The following is a 17,486-nucleotide window of genomic DNA, read 5'->3' on the forward strand; positions in this document are numbered from 1 at the left end:
TAAATGATTTTTTAAACAAAAAGAACATCTTAGAAAGGTATCAGTCTGGTTTTAGGATGAACCACAGTACCGAGACAGCCCTATTAAAGATTTTAAATGATATCAGGTGCAACTTAGATAAACACAAGCTCACAGTCTTGGTACTACTGGATCTAACTGCCGCCTTCGATACAGTAGACCATCACATTTTATTAAACAGATTGAGGCACCTGGTCGGCCTCTCAGGTACTGCTTTTAACTGGTTCGTCTCATACCTCACTGACCGACACTTCTTTGTAAGTTGGGATGCATGTTCCTCAGGTACTCATGAGATCAAGTGTGGGGTTCCCCAGGGGTCAATTTTAGGTCCAACTCTTTTTAATCTGTACATGCTACCCCTCGGGGACGTCATCAGGAGGCATGGCATCAGCTTCCATAGTTATGCTGATGATATGCAACTGTACATTGCCGTGTCTCCTGATGACACAGGGCCTATTGATGCCCTTTTTAACTGTATTTTAGACATCAAGTCATGGATGGCAGAAAATTTCCTTCAGCTCAATCAGGGCAAAACAGAGGTCTTAGTCATTGGTCCTGAAGGCCAGAGAGAGAAACTTTTACCAAAACTTAAAGATCTTAAACCAACACATTCTGTAAAAAGTCTGGGCGTGATTTTTGACTCTGAGCTTACTTTTATTCCACACATCAAAAACATAAGATAGGTTTTTACCATCTTAAGAATATAGCCAGAGTCCGCCCGTTTCTCTCTCAGGCCAGCACGGAGGTGCTGATGCATGCTTTTATCTCTTGTCGCTTAGATTATTGTAATGCCCTGCTCTCTGGTCTTCCCAAAAAGAGTACTTCAAATTTTCAACTACTACAGAACTCAGCCGCTCGTGTGCTGACGAGGACCAGAGGGCGGGAGCACATTACACCAGTTTTAAAATCACTGCATTGGCTCCCCATGTGTTTCAGGATAGATTTTAAGGTTCTTTTATTAGTTTTCAAATGTCTTAACGGTCTTGGGCTGTCTTATTTTTCTGACCTTCTTTTACCATATCAACCCTCGCGGACCCTGAGGTCCTCCGGCTCCGGCCTCTTAACCATACCAAAAGTAAGAACTAAAACACACGGGGAGGCGGCTTTTAGTCATTATGGCCCCCGAATGTGGAACAGCCTGCCGGAGAACCTCAGGGCCGCAGAGACCGTTGATGTTTTTAAAAAGAGGCTCAAGACTCATTTCTTGAATCAGGCTTTTAATTGATATGTCTGATTTATCTCATTCCTTTAATCAGGCTTATCTTATCATATTTTAGTTGTATGTTTTAACGACATGACTATTTACTATTTATTTCATTTACTCAGTTTATAGTTTATCTATAGCTTTCATTTATAGTTTATTTACTATTTATTCCTTTTATTCCTTTACTCATCTCATTTCATTCAATGTTCATGTTTTATATATTGTATTATTTTACTCTATTTTATCTACTTTACTTATTGTCTTATGAACTTTTCTTCTTTTAAATGTTAATTTATTTATTTATTTATTTATTTTTTCAACTTATTTATTTATTTTTTAATTCCAGTGTTTCCGCGGCGGGTCCTCCACACTGAGAGATGTGTCTGATCTGTTGCAGGGGGGGCTGTCCTTGGGTCCTCTTGGCCCGGCCGGTTGGGGGACTCCCTACCTTGGTGTGGGGTCCACCGGTCTGTCGGGCTCGGGTGGGCCTGGGTGCGGGTGCCCCCTGTGCTCACAGTCCCTGATGTCTCTCGGTGTGGACGACCCCAAAGGTGGCCTTTTCCTCAGTCATTAGTGCCGTGCCATGTCTCGTTACCCCTGCCATCGTCTGCAGTAAGAATGTGTATATGAGTGTGTGTGTGTGTGTGTGTGTGTATGTGTGTGAATGTGCGCATGTGTGTATGCATGTAGTTGAGGGTGGGTGCTTGTACATACGGAGGGTGGGAGGGATGGGTTTTTATTGTTGCTTTATTTTGATTTCTATTGTTTTTAAATCCTGTGAAGCACTTTGTGTTACATTTTAATATGTATGAAAAGTGCTATATAAATAAAGTTTGATTTGATTTGATACTACTGTATTCATAGCCACTGTAGCCCTGTCATTTAACACAGTTTGAGAATTAATATGATTTGATCAAATAATAATGTAAATATATTGTTAAATGTAAAATAAAAAACAACAACAACATTAATTAGGCTCCTTCACTGATCTAACTTACTGCTGTTATTACATCCACTGTCACTGTTACTGTGACTGCATGTCTGTCTCTCTGTCTCTGTCTCTCTCTCTCTCTCTCTCTCTGACTGCTTTTCTGTCTGTCTGTCTGTCTGTCTGTCTGTCTGTCTGTCTGTCTGTCTGTCTGTCTGTCTGTCTGTCTGTCTGTCTGTCTGTCTGTCTGTCTGTCTCACTCTCTCTCTCTTGCTCTTCCTCTCTCACCCAACCGGTCGAGGCAGATGGCCGCCCACCCAGAGTCTGGTTCTGCTCGAGGTTTCTGCCTGTTAAAAGGAAGTTTTTCCTCGCCACTGTCGCCAAGTGCTTGCTCATGGGGGAATTGTTGGTTTCTTTGTAGATAAAAGAGCTTGGTCTGTACCAGCTCTATATGGAAAGTGTCCTGAGACAACTTCTGTTGTGATTTGGCGCTATACAAATAAATTGAATTGAATTGAATTGAAATTAACTTGAGGAACCAATCACAGTTCAAAATAGTAATTAAAAAAAAAAAAATCCTGTCCAATCAAAAATACAATGAACTTGCGCAACAGAGAGTACAGAGAGAATACAGTAAATTTGCTTAACTGACATTAACGATAGCCTAACTGCTACGCTGAGAAAAAAGGCTTTTTAACATGTGCTAACAATTTCTGCATGTTATTTGCGTCGGGTCAGAGAACTGTGATTTAGTGCGAGCCATGTGCTTGGTGGTTTTTAGCCAGCTTCTTTATCAAGGGATGTATATTTTGCTGGGAGCCATGCGCGACTCATGGTAAAAATAGCTGAGTCTCCTGAGCTCTAGATGAGACGCAGCTGAGCCGCACGACTCACGTGGGCACTGTGGCAACTCTAACCTGTTAACACAGGTGCCGAAATAAAAAGCGGCTGGTTCTGCCAGGCACACATACCTTGAAGCTGCTGGAAATAGCATTCAGGAAAAGATTCTTGCCTCCCTCTATTTCCCTCTGTGCGTCTGCTGATTTCACCATGTCATGCAAACTACACAAGCCTGGTATCGTATGAAAGCTAGAGTCTGGGGGGGGGGGGCTCTTCATGCGATATACTCTCTCTGGGGGTTACCTCCCGCTGGATCGTCATTGGTGTTTCTCTAGTGCTGCCACTCGATTCTCTTGTCTCTGAATGGTCAATAGAGGTGTCGATCATCAAATTCGACCACTGGGTTGCTGAGACATTGACCAGTCTCAATGCACTGTTAGTTTCAGCGTATATTTCTTGAACATATAGCCAAGTTTTTCCTAAGCAAATACTGCATATTACATGTATATTCGCATGAAACATTTTACAGATATACTATAAATATTTATTGACTGCAGTCATGAATATTTCTACATGGAAATACAGTACTAATGGAAATACAGTACTTTTCTAATTAGGATTCACTGAATCCTAATTAGAAAAACGTGAATACAGATGCTGACGCTATAGAACCTGTTGACTAACATAATGATCATTTTTCTCAGTCATTACAGGTATTTAGCTTATACAGTAGGAGTTTTGTGAGCTGGTGCTGGGGCTTCCTTGGGCAGAATATACATGTAGTCATCCCATCATGCGTTGTACTTCAGATATGTCAGAAGTTTCCTGACATTCAGGGAAGATACAGAGGCTTCAAACCGCCCTCAGCTTTAGAAAGCTCTGTTTGAAAAGAGGATCCCCTGATGATGTGGTGGCTTGTTCTGTATAAGCATTCTCGCTGTAATGCAGTGCATTACAACATTAGTCCTTGCAGGACACAGTAGCCTGGACAGCTGTAACAAAAGTATATATTTATGATAACAGGGCATACCTAGGAGTAAAACATGACAGCACTATTACAGTACAAATTCATGCATTAAAGACTGCAACAGCTCACTGCTACACTTGATCCACAGCAGGTAAATGTAATGATGCACTGGCCTATATAAAAAGAAAGAAGTGACATCAACTTTATCTTACACGCATAGCTATGCCAACAGCTACATACAGCGTAAAAAAGAATCACTCATAAATAAACTCCAAGAGAAGAAACTCATTGCACAGAATGGTTGGCTTGGAGTGTAAATTGTGCTGTGATGTAGCAGTCTCAGCTATACACTTGTTTTGCCGTGGGCTATGCTAACATACTCCAGTTCAGAAAACATTTCCAAATGCATTATTTTCACAAATTCCCTAAGTTTAGACCTGGCAGAGCGTCTGTGTATGTATTGCTTGACTGACTGGGTTGCTGGGTTTGCATAAGGAGACCATGCTGATTGCTAACTAGAAGCTAGCGGTTAGCGTTAACTTGGGCTATATGGTAAAACACACGCTACAACACACGAGAGTCTGCGCTAATCTACAAAAGAACCACACAGCTAATTATTTGTATACTTACATGTCCCTCATCTGCAGGTATTCTACGCAAAGCTGGAAGTGACCCCTCCTTTAGAGAAAGTCTCCCGGCTAATCCTGCCTTGTACTGACCCAGGTTGGAGCAACAGTCAGTCTTGAAGTGGTTAGCACACACCAACAGGTTTTTGCCAACTGTAGCTGGGATGTTGCCTTCAAAAATGAATTCAATCTGCTCTGCTCTTCTGTCCTCTGTGGCTGGGAGCCAATGGAGCGATTTGTGCTCATCTTTACAGCCAACAACAGAACACTGCGTGTGGCGCTTCCACATGTTGATTCCTAACACTGTGCTTTTGATAACGGAATGGCAGATCTGTGAGAAAGTAACGCTGTATCTGGTGGGTGGAGAGGCACCAGGGAGAGGAGGAGGGGGTGGTGGGTGGGAATATGCAAATATGCCAGCTTCTTACATAGGAGTCGGCGCCAAATTCGATCGGCTTGTTTGGAAGCTGCAGGCAGGGTGCTTTCATAGATTCGGATCTCACTCAAAAAAGCATGGACGGTCTTGTTTCACACTTTGTTTGAGTGTGACAGCACTGTTCCAAACAGTTTTTTTTTTTTTTTTTTTGAACATTCAACAACTTTTCCAGTGTTTTGTTGACTCTATCTCAACATTTTGGGAACATGTTGTATATCAGTTTGAACATTAACTTGTCTTTGTGCAGCATTCAATAAAATATAGGTCAAAAAGGCTTTGCAGATCAGAGTATGCCAGCATTTTTCCCATTGGGGTTGTACTCACGCTTTCAGAGTATGGACAGGGGGACTGGCAAATTTGATTTGCAAGTCAGTACCGTTTGCAGCATCTGGAACAATTTCGGATCCTAATTGACACTTTGTTATTGTTGTTGGAAGGCTCCATGACATATCTGTGATATTTGACTGTGGTTCTGCCGAAAACTGATGACTTTCAATTAATCTTATCTGGAGATTTTAACTGTGTGATTAACCCTTAATCGGATAAATCTTCAAGATTCATTTGTCCATGTACAACACAAAGTTGTACGCTTTATGCTGCAGAGGATGAAATGGAGAGCCTCAAAGCCTAAGGAGAGAAGCATCCCTGTAGTCTGGTGTTACAGCAGCAGATTCTTCTGTATTGCTTGACAGATGGCACCAGGGTGAAAAAATAGATAGAATGGTACCAATGATATTCTAAGCAGTTTGAATCATCTGCTACAGAATCCTCCTATTATGGGAGTATGTGCATAACCCTATCCAAATCATAATGATTCCAGTCTGGATGCTTTCTATTGCTCTTCAGCGAAAGTTGACAAGAACTTGGCATGGAAATTTTACTTTAAGCTTCCTTAAGAAATATAGCCATTTCTGAGCTTTTATTAACCATGGTGGAGATGTCTGTTGTCCATGACAGGTTCTCTGTGATGCTGATTCTCAAGAACCTAAAACTGCTTACCTGCTCCACCTCAGCTCCACTGACGTAGACATGGGTCTTTGTCTCTATTTTTGTAAAATCAGTGATCAGCTCCTCTTTTTTGCTGATGGTGAACAGTAGGTTGGTCTCTGTGCATCATCCTGCAAGATTGTTGCTTTCCTCCCACTATGAATTATGTTTGTTATCTGGCCTATAATGGTAGTGTCATGTGCAAAGTTCATGACAGAGATCTGTCCATGTTGTGGTTTGCAGTCATGGCTCCACAGCATGAACAGGAGGGGCTAACCTCACAGCCCTGGGGAATCCATTAATTAACACTGGAGGAGATGTGTCTGCCAATCAAAACTGTCAGGAGTTTGTTTTCAAGTCTAATATCCAGTTGCAGACCTTGGTTCTCAAGTTCAGAGTGCTCAGTGCTCATGGTTGAGATTGTATTGAATGATCAGCTGAAATCATCAATTCAATTCAATTCAATTCAATTCAATATGCCTTTATTCGTCCAATTTCACAGCAGCATCAATAAAGTGAGTAGAATGTTAAAAGACAACAAGTGCATGCAAGTTAACACAGCAAGTATATACAAAAGGATGAGATAGAAAGTGAAACGTCATCCTAAAAAAATAGTAAATAAATAGTATTTACAGGCTGTTATGTACTGACAGACTTTTATGTACCTAAATATTGCACAGATTATAGCACAGGTTATTGCAAAGATTGTTTCACATGTTCAGTTCAATTATTGCACAGATTGTTTCACATGTTCAGTTCAGTTATTGCACAGATTGTTATACATATTATTATACTGATTATTTGCAGCAGTATCTGTTGTAAAGTCTGATGGCTGCAGGAAGGAACGACCTGCGATACCGCTCCTTCACACACTTTGGATGTAGCATCCTCTCACTGATGAAGCTCCTCAGTGCAGTGAGTGTGTGTTGGAAGGGGTGGGAGTCATTGTCTGCCATGGAGGACAGCTTGGCTGTCATCCTCCTCTCCCCCACCTCCTCCACCTGTTCCAGAGGGCATCCCACGACAGAGCTGGCCTTCCTGATGAGTTTGTCCAGCCTCTTCCTGTCAGCTGTTGTGATGCTGCTCCCCCAGCAGACTACACCATAGAACAAGGCAGAGGCCACAACAGAGTCATAGAAGGTCTTCAGGAGTGCCAGACGCACCCCAAAAGACCTCAGCCTCCTGAGCAGATAGAGTCTGCTCTGTCCTTTTTTATAAAGTGCATGTGTTATGAGTCCATTCCAGCTTGTTGTTCAGATGAGCACCCAGGTACTTAAAAGATGTGACCATCTCAATGTCCCTTCCTTGGATGTTCACTGGTGATGGGGGAGAGTGTGGGCGCCGACGGAGGTCCACAACCAGCTCCTTGGTTTTATCCGCATTAATCAGCAGGTGGTTCTGCTAACACCAGTCCACTCCTGAAAGCTCCAGCTTGTTTCTCAGGATGGCTGGCCTGATGGTGTTGAAAGCACTGGAGAGGTCCAGGAAAAGGACCCAAACAGAGCTCCCCGGCAACTCCAGGTGAGACCGGGCTTGATGGAGGAGGAAGATGAGGGCATCGTCCACCGCAGTGGGTTCATGTACGAGCTCACCAGGGGGCACAGGTGGGCAAGGACCAGCCACTCCAGGGCCTTCATGAGGTGCAATGTTAGTGCCACTGGCCTGTAGCAGCTAGGGTCCTTGGGATGTGGGGTCTTTGGCACAGTTACCACGCAGGACGTCTTCCAGAGGTGTGGCACCCTTCCCAGCATCAGATTCAGGTCGAACAGATGTCCAATGATCCTGCTCGGCTGATCAGAGCAGGATCTGAGGAGTCTGGGACTGAGGCTGTCCAGTCCTGCAGCCTTCCTGGTCTTTAACCTCCTGAGCTGATTTCTCACCTGGAGAGGTGTGAGGGACAAGTTGGAGCAGGGGGGCTGAGTGTCTTGTGATGTGGATGGGGGGCTGGGAGGAACAGTGGGGGGTAGCGTTGACATTGAACAAATGACATTCTGATGTAGGCAGTTGAGATGGCATCCTCTGTGGATCTGTTTGTTCAGAAGAAGAAGAATCAGAGGGACAAGAAGAAGAATCAGAGGGACAATCCCCTTCATTGTCACACACATTACATGCTACACACGGCATGCAATTGGTGAAGTCCTTCCTCCGTGGCAGACCAGGAGAGGTGGGCTGCCATCTGACTGGCGCCTGGGGACCCAGTTTTCGTTTGTCACCATTGGTCAGGAGGTGATCTTCTTGCATGTTCTTAGTGGGGCTTTTTAAGAAAGATACAGGTGAACATGGGGAGAACATGCAAACTCCACACAGAAAGGCCCCTTTTTCCTCGAGCAGCAGGCACTGAAGGCATGGTGGAGGACACGCCCCTGGCGCCCACAGCGGGAATCGAACCTGGGACCTTCTAGCTGTGAGGCAACAGTGTTGTCATCATGCCACCGTTTCCACCATGCCACCATTCCACCGTGCCACGGGTTAAGGTTAGCAATCTGGTGAGGGTTCAGGCTTCCTGGGATGTTTTTGATCTGATGGAAAACCATTTTTCAAAGCATTTCATCAGAATGGGGGTGAGGCGGCAGACTTTTTAGGTACAGGGATGATGGTGGCTGCCTTGAAGCAGGTGGGAAAACTGTGACTGTAATGTGTTAAAAATGTCAGTGATGGCATTAACTAGCTAGTTGGCACATGTTCTTAGTACACTGGCGGAACATCAACTGACCAACCTTGTCACCTTAGCTTTTTTTTTTTTGTCACTAATACAGCTTTCACCTCTCCATTCATCCAGGTTTTCTGATTGTATCTGTGACCATGACGTCATCAACACATTTGCTGATGTACAATGCCATTAATGATGTGTATTTGTCAAAACTGATGCAATTTTGCTGGATGGCAGCATCACTGAACATGTGCCAGTTTGTGCACTCAAACAGTCCTGTAGAGCTGCCGTAGCTTCATCTGTCCACAATTTGGCAATTTTTCTCATGGTTTGACCATGTGACACCATGCATGTGCTGCCATCACCTTATAATAATAATGATAATAATAATAATAATAATAATAATAATAATAATAATAATTATTATTATTATTATTATTATTATTATTATTATTAGTAGTAGTAGTAGTAATAGTAGTAGTAGCAGTATAATATTTTCTGCCATTTTTGTTCCTTTATCAGAGAAAATAGACAACAGACTTGATTTTACCATGAAATCATAACACCACCCACATTATAGCTATCCATGGTCATACAGTGTACCACATTTGATTAAATATGGAAAAACTGTTTAGAGAAGTGTTAAATCATATTTTCATATTGTTATTCCTTTCATCTTATTGCCATTCTCATTTTACATTGTCGTTCTATGTTAAAGTAACAACCATGTTACATTTGTAAAGAAGGTTCTTTAAATAACATTGGTTGCTTACCTGCCAGCAGCCTTGTTGTAGTTGCAGGACTTTGCCACATGGGAAGTGATGGAACTCACTGATACTGAACAGTGGAGGTACAGCATCTATACACAAAGAGCAGGTTGAAAGCCCTTATACTCTTGTATACTCTTGTGTGCTATATAACAGTAAATGTGACAAAAATTGTGTGAATACATTTTAATAATTCAATTGTTAAAACAATTATGTCTCAATGAGACATAATTAAATGAAAACTAAATGTTGAAACAACTAAATGTCTCAATGAGAGTAAGTAGTCAAACTGGCCATGACGAAAACTGCTCACTGTAGTAAATGGTTTAATAAAATAATTATGTTCACTTATTCATCGCTCCCTGCTTTTCCCATGCCTGATTAAGCTAAATATGAGGTTAGTGCAGGGAGGATTTGTTTTTCCTGGGATTCTTCCATATTTTAACCTTCTCTCCCACTGTCCTCCAATTTAAATATTTTCCCATAAATCTCCTGTATTTTCAACCTTGTTTTTGTTGTCTGTAACATTGATGGGAGGCATAACCTCTCATTTGATGTTTGTTACATGGATGAGTACCTGCCAAAAAGTATAAAAGTTCATGCAAGTATCTCACAAGATGGAAGGCTCACCTGTGCTTAATGAAAGGCAGGCTTGGTTAAAGTCTTGCTTTTTGTAAAAAGATCCACACATATTTCTGTGTATATATCTCATATGTGTTGGTCCTCTAATGACTGCATTTATACTATCCTTGCCATCCATTTTCATAATTTATTATCCTCTCCGAAGAATTGTCTCTCTTGCTAGTAGCCTCTTTTTGAAGCACAACTGAAGCATAATGTGTTAGTGATGTGCACATATCCTATATGTACCTATATTTGAACTAAGAAATTAATTCACCAAATTTACTATTACTGGCAAAAACAGATTACCCAGTTACTTATGAGCATGTGAATGCACTGAAGACATGTGCTGGACAGTAAACCTAACCAGTAGTTTGATGCCTAACCCTAAGCAAAGTGCAATCTTCACATGAAACATGATTTCCTTGCTAGCTTTGTCTTGAAAATACAACTGAACTTTGCATAGTTATTATTGCTAACTTGACAATGGAAAGAGAAGGATTTGTTTTAATGTTGAGGCGATGCTTTGACATGATACTGGGTTGAATATTTCTGCTGATGGGAAGAGCAGAGAGCAGATCAGATCTAAAAGTAATTTTCCAGAAGGACATCTTTATTCTTTTTTTTTTTTTTTTTTTTTTTAAACATAAAAAATAGTTTAATGATCAAAATGATGTCTATCATCTACATGTCACTCAGTTCTTGGTATGCTTATTTAATTAGTGAAAAAACTAATGGTAAAAATAGGCTTTTTAGAAAACAAAAACAAAAAACTGTTGACAGAGGTCAGACCATTACACAGACCAATGCAATGTTACTGTTAGAAAGCCTGTCCACGCCCCCCTGTAAGCACCAGCGGCACCGCTCTTTGTTGACTGTTCAGAGGGAAGATGGGTTCTTTTTCTCAGTGAAATTCTACTGTTAAGTATGGTAATGCAATGTACAGTATTGAGTTGATGTAATTTGCAACCTTACAGTAATAACAGTACTTTTCATTTTTGCTTCTTGTGAAAACCTTTGTTGGGGAAAAAAACTCTGAGAAACTGAACAAAAACAGTAAAAATGAAAGACTGCAGTGTTTTATATAAAGTTCACTAGTGTGTTGCTGCTAATCTGAAAGTGTATTCGTATGATGGAAGTGTGTATCATTTTGTCATCAGAGTGACATTTTGACAAAGGATTGTTAGGTTTTGATAGGAGAGTTTCAGTTTGACATAGATGTGAATGCTTTATTTTCCAGTGTTGTGCCTTTGTTTGCTTGTGTGTAGAGTATTGGCACAGGGAGCCAAGTTTTGCAAAAAGTGTTCAAAGCAACAGGCAAAAACTGTAAGAGTTCACTGTGGAGTTTACTCACACTACTATCCAAGCCTTTTTTCTTTTGAATGATTTCCCCACAGCTCACTCAGTATCTTTCTCACGCAGTTTATTACCATAACTGCTTATATATATTACCACTTCGCATGATGTCATTGCACATGATGTACTTGGAGGTGAGATACATAAGTTTGCAGTTGAAGTATATAGAATGTGAATCTACTTTTCTGTATACTCTTTGTGTAGACTTACTTGCTTATAAATACCTCATGTCAGTTTGAGTTGCAGCTAAGATTATTACTGTGCTTCAAAGGAATATGGATACCTTGTTTTGTGATATTAGTTATAGATAGATATTAGATACATATTAAATTAACCATTAGCTGATTAATGCCCTATTTGTGAGATTTTACACATGGCTTATCATACACTGCTCAAAAAAATGAAGGGAACACTTAATCATCACATTATAATACCAAGTCAGTGAAACTTCAGGGATGTCAATCTGTCCATTTCGGAAACACAAGTGATTGTGACTCAATTATACCTGCTTTGGTGCAAATGAAAGCGACAACAGGTGCAATGAAGAGGCAAAAGCAATACAACCCCCAAAAAGGGAATGGTCTTGCAAGTGGTGGCCACAGACAATTGCTCTCTCCTTATCCTTCCTGATTGATTCTCCTCTAGTTTTGAATTTGGTTATTGTCTTATTATCACTACTGATAGCATGAGGCTGTACCTGCAGCCCAGTCAGGTTGCACAGGTAGTCCAGCTCCTCCAGGATGGCGCATCCATACTTATGGTAACAAGAAGGTTTGCTGTGTCTCTCTGCACAGTCTCGAGCATGGACGAGATACCAGGAGACTGGCCATTACACAAGGAGAGCTGGCCAGGGCCGTAGAAGAGCGTCACCCGGCAGCAGGACCAGTATCTGCTCCTTTGTGCGAGGAGGAACAGGAGGAGCACTGCCAGAGCCCTACAAAATGACCCCCAGCAGGCTACTGGTGTGCATGTTTCTTACCAAACTGTCAGAAACAGACTCCATGAGGGTGGCATGAGGGCCCGACGTTCCTTAATTTTTTTGAGCAGTGTAGTTTATTACTATATTGTGGTTTATATTGATATTCCAATTGTATTCTCCCTTTAATTATTCCATATAGACCACAAACAGAGCTTAAATCCACACAGACAAAATGGTTAACCTTGTGCAGTAACCAATTAATGAAGCAACTGTGAACCTAACATCTCTCGTCAGGAGCCTCATTCTGTGACTGAAGATCATACCTGCCGCTGCAACCAGCTAAATTGTGGGAGGTCCTCGCCCTCCGTTCATTTCAGTTCCTCTGAAATATCTGCGTTAAGCAGATTTTACAGTAACTTCATCATACATCTGATTTAGCTGCAGTTTAGCTGTGACTCCCCTGAACCTGTGCTCCAATTACCCTATAGATAATCTTTTTTGGAATCTGGATAAACAAGTGTGACCTTAGACTGCAACCAGAATAAGTGAAGGCACCTGAGAGTGAGCAGGGCCTTTAAGATTGTGGTAGCAAATTTGAACTGGTTTTGATCTTACTTGTGAGATTGCTCTGAAGAGAAATACATCCACAGAGAATTTAAGATCACTACCCGCTCTCAACAGGAACTGGGAGTTGCTTCCTTCCCTCCTGCTGTCTCTCATGCAGCTGCAATTAAAAAATCAGAGCATAAAACAGATTAATCAAGACACGCAGTATGACAAACCCATTACTGCAAATAAATAAATAAATAAATAAATACAATATGCAATTGTGTGTTCTTATTGGAGACATACCCATAGTTTGTAATAATATCCACTTTAGGCATGCTGTTTGGGTCTTTGGAGGTTGTGGCATAGCATGAGTCTACATAAAGCCCCTCCCCAGCCAACAAAGCTCCTGTTTGGGCCACAAAATACACTGGCTCCCCTAAAATGAACCAGTGGCCTGGAGGTAGGGTCTCCCACTGGGCTGTTAAAACACAGACAGTTACACACATATTCAAGGCAAACAAAGCAAATCCCTTGTCTGAAATTGCTTTTTTGAAATTTTGTCTTTATTGTACATGATCTCTACATGAACTATGCTGTGATATTTCACTGTACAACAGCCTGGATTTATGCTTTCATATTTACAGATTTTCACCTTGTACCTCCATAGAAGGCACATTTCCCAGGCCACAGCTTTTTCAATAAATTAAAAGGGATAACTATCAACTGACTTCAGGCCAGTAAATGTATTAAATTAGATGTTGTGGGAAAAGATTTCGATCTGAAAAGTGAGTTTGTAGAACTACACCGGCAAGATCTACTATGCATTGAATTCTGAATGGCTTCACTGTAGACGATGAAAAATTTCATCAGAGGTTCACATTAGAGCTGCAAGTCATTGTTAAGTTAAAAAATAACTTGCCTTCCATTTTGAAATTAAATGTCGAATATTAGATTTGACTGAATGGAATGCCAATTTTATGATCATTTCAGACTTTTGGAGTTAACATTTCATCAAGTCACAACAGTGAAGATTTTTACAACCCTAATTCCAAAAAAGTTGAGATGCTGTGTAAAACATGAATAAAAACAGAAGGTCATAATGTGACAGATAACAGTGCAAAGACAAAACTATATTTTCCCTAACCAATTTTATTGACATTTATAAATATGTTTATTTAGAATTTGATGCTAACAACATATTTCAAAAAAGTCTGTACAGGGGAAAGAGAAGATAGTTGTAGAATGTAGAATTTCACAGGTAAACTGGTTTATTGGCAATGGATGATAGTATCGTGATTGGGTAATGAAAGGGCTATCCTCTAAAGGCTCAGTCGTTCAGTAAAGAAGGGGTGAGATTTACTATTTGAAACACATGACTATATAAATGGGAAAGAGGGCTTGTGAACACTTCATGAAATTGTTGTTGGTAAATGCAGTGTACAGTATTGAGTTGATGTCATTTGTAACCTTGCAGTAATTCTATTACAGTACTCTTCATTTTTGGTTCTTGTGAAAACCTTTGTTGGGAAAAAAAAACAAACAAAAAAAACAAAACAACGAAAACTGTGTAACAAACAGCGTTTTACTGTGAATACTTCATGAAATTGTTGTTGGTAAACACAGTTAAATTATTAGAGCATTTTCTTTTATTATTATTACTATTATTCTTATTATTATTTTACATTTTACGTAGTATTCAAACTTTTTGGGAATTAGGGTTAAAGATAGTGTAGGCAGTTACCATTGCAGACTGTGAGGCTGAAGCTGAGTTTACTCCTAATGCTCTTCATGAATGTTGTGTGCTGAACTTGAGGTCTAAAGCCAACTTGGTAAGAGTAATGAAACCTGAGAAAGAAAAAAGGAAACCTGGGGTCATGTGCTTTGAGATATTTTCTTCCCACATCACCCAAGAGGCTGATAAAAACTGACACAAAGTCATATGACATTTTGTGTTTCACACACTGAAATAGATGGTGCTAACAAGACACAACAAATCATCACGAACAATGCTGAGCCACTTTATTAAGACTGAACCCAACAGGGAGCACTGAAGCGCACAAATATAATTGCCAAAATAACACTACTGTTATAGTGTGCTTTATGCTACTACAACAACTATAGAAACTGACCTGAAACATTGATCATGGTGGTGACTGATTAAGGGTTGTAAATCATTTCCTGACAACACTTGAAGATGGAAATCAATATCAAATTGAATTCACTTGTGTAATGAACACATTCAAAACCATACCTTACAATATAAAGAATAGTTTTATGAATTATTTAAGATTTATAGATTTTTTTATTTGATGGGAATCATTCCTGTGGAACCATCTTCCAGTCTTTGTCTGGGAGGCAGTCACTGTCTCTACATTTAAGAGTAGGCTTAAAACTTTCCTTTTTGATAAAGCTTATAGTTAGGGCTGGATCAGGCTTGTCCTGGACCAGCCCCTAGTTATGCTGCTATAGGATTAGACTGTCGGAGGACCTCCAAAGATACACTGTCTTTCTCTCCCTCTCCATCTGCACGCTTTCATGTCCTACAACGGCATGTTACTAACTTAGCTCCTTCCCCGGAGTCTCTGTGCTTTGTTGTCTCGCAGGTTCCCATGGACAGTGGCTGAATCTGGATTGTGGATTGCGGCTGCGTCTCCTGCCTTGGCCCTGCCTGACATCCACTGCAACTGCTACTACTGTTATTACATCCACTGTCACTGTTACTGTGACTGCATGTCGGTCTCTCTATCTCTCTCTCTCTCTCTCTGACTGCATTTCTGTCTGTCTCTCTCTGTCTGTCCCACTCTCTCTCTCTTGCTCTCCCTTTCTGACTCAACTGGTCGAGGCAGATGGCTGCCCACCCAGAGCCTGGTTCTGCCTGAGGTTTCTGCCTGTTAAAAGGAAGTTTTTCCTTGCCACTGTCGCCAAGTGCTTGCTCATGAGGGAATTGTTGGGTCTCTGTAGATAAAAGAGCTTGGCCTGTACCAGCTATGTATGGAAAGTGTCCTGAGACACTGTTGTGATTTGGCGCTATACAAATAAAATTGAATTGAATTGAATTGTAAAAACATTAACAGTACCAGGGAGGTGCCTTGAAAGAAATTAGTTAGTGGGTGGGGCCAATTTGTGGGGCAAAAAATTGCATGCTATTCTGTCTGCTCCTCATGGAGCCTGTACCTTGGTTATTATCAGTTTTACCTCAATTAACTCCTTTGACTCTGTTCTAGTTTCTATTATTGTACTAAAACCTGTTAAAAGTGTCACCAAGTGCTTGCTCATGAGGGAATTGTTGGGTCTCTGTAGATGAAAGAGCCTGGTCTGTACCAGCTCTATATGAAAAGTGTCCTGAGGCAACTTCTGTTGTGATTTGGCTCTATGCAAATAAAATTGAATTGAATTAAAACTTAACAGGGCATTGTTGTAAAAATCACGTATGATTTCCTATATAAATAAAAGTTAGGGCATATTCAGACCTATTCTTTTGGTCCCCTGTCTTTGGTTCAGACCAAAATACAATGTTTCTTTTTTGGTTTGGTGCAGTTCCTTTTCACATTGCAATTTTCGCAAGAGCCCCAGAATTTGTGAACAAACCCAGATGTGTGCAAAGATCGTTCAATCATTTGACAAAATGGTCGGAGGTGGGGTAACACGGTAAAAAAAGGGGTTACAAACTTTTGCAGAATTTTTGGAGCATCAGAGGCATACTGAATGTATTAAAAATGCATCAGCATTTTTATGTGTGTTTTCCAGCATACTTTTCATGTTGTCGTCTTCCCAAATCTCCAAAAGACATTTCATGTCCTCTTCACTCTATGTTGAGCCACGACTCATTTTAAACCAATGGTCTGATAATGTGCTGCGGATCTTTGGAGTTACCGCGCTAATCCAAACATTATTTCCCATAATGCCCACATAATGCCCGCAGCAACAGGAGCCTGTTGTGTCCAAAAAGGCATATCATTTTTAGAACTGGATCGGACTGTGTGCGTCCGCTTTCACATATCAAGCGAATCGCACCAGGGTTCATTTTGAAACAAACCGAGACCACCTCTGGCTGGGTCTCCGTCCGGCTGTTTGGTCCGCACCAGAGTTCAATGGTTTGTATTCCAGGCAGGTGTGAATACGCCCTTAATAAACCATATTCTGGCTAATTTTCTACAGACAAAAAAAATAGTTCACTATTAGTCAAAAAGTACATTACTGGTATTACATGCTCAGTTTTAAAATAATTCTTGAGACCAACCAAAAGACTGTACTTAGCTAAATGTTAAGTCCTGAAACGCAGTGGATGGGTAGTGACAGACCACCTTTTTAATGAGAGTGAATGTGAGGTGTCAAAAGTTACCTGTTGTAATTGCAGTGGATGGGAAGTTTAAGTGGTAGAACTCTGATGATGGAGCCTTGCGGAGGTGGAGAATAATGGAGTGAAAAGGTATACACTAGCCGACCACCAACAACCTGAGAGGCAAAAATTATAGAGATGGAATATGAACTAATCTTCCAATCGATCTAAATTTCAAGCTATTCCAATCAATCTAGAGCTCAAAATCCTTTAATCTGACTTTTTACTTCCAAAAGATAACAAAAGAATGTAACAACCTTATACTGCTACCCATGATTG

General features: G+C 40.8%; 1 protein-coding gene across 3 annotated transcripts in view; it reads right to left on the bottom strand.

Moving 5' to 3' along the window:
• zp3d.1 (zona pellucida glycoprotein 3d tandem duplicate 1) overlaps window positions 1–17,486 on the bottom strand; it is a 47,838-nt gene that overhangs the window by 12,632 nt on the left and 17,720 nt on the right. For 2 of the 3 annotated variants that reach the window (XM_070966159.1, XM_070966158.1), the window contains exons 2-5: window positions 17,211–17,323; window positions 14,610–14,713; window positions 13,172–13,346; window positions 12,935–13,043 (exon numbers count right to left, since the gene is read on the bottom strand). In XM_070966159.1, coding sequence (XP_070822260.1) covers window positions 12,935–13,043; window positions 13,172–13,346; window positions 14,610–14,713; window positions 17,211–17,323 — 501 coding nt within the window. Of the gene's footprint in view, window positions 1–9,429; window positions 9,516–12,934; window positions 13,044–13,171; window positions 13,347–14,609; window positions 14,714–17,210; window positions 17,324–17,486 lie in introns of all 3 variants that reach the window. The other variant, XM_070966157.1, reaches the window with a different exon arrangement.

Source organism: Chaetodon trifascialis, chromosome 7, assembly GCF_039877785.1.
Source record: "Chaetodon trifascialis isolate fChaTrf1 chromosome 7, fChaTrf1.hap1, whole genome shotgun sequence".
NCBI lineage: Eukaryota > Metazoa > Chordata > Actinopteri > Chaetodontiformes > Chaetodontidae > Chaetodon > Chaetodon trifascialis.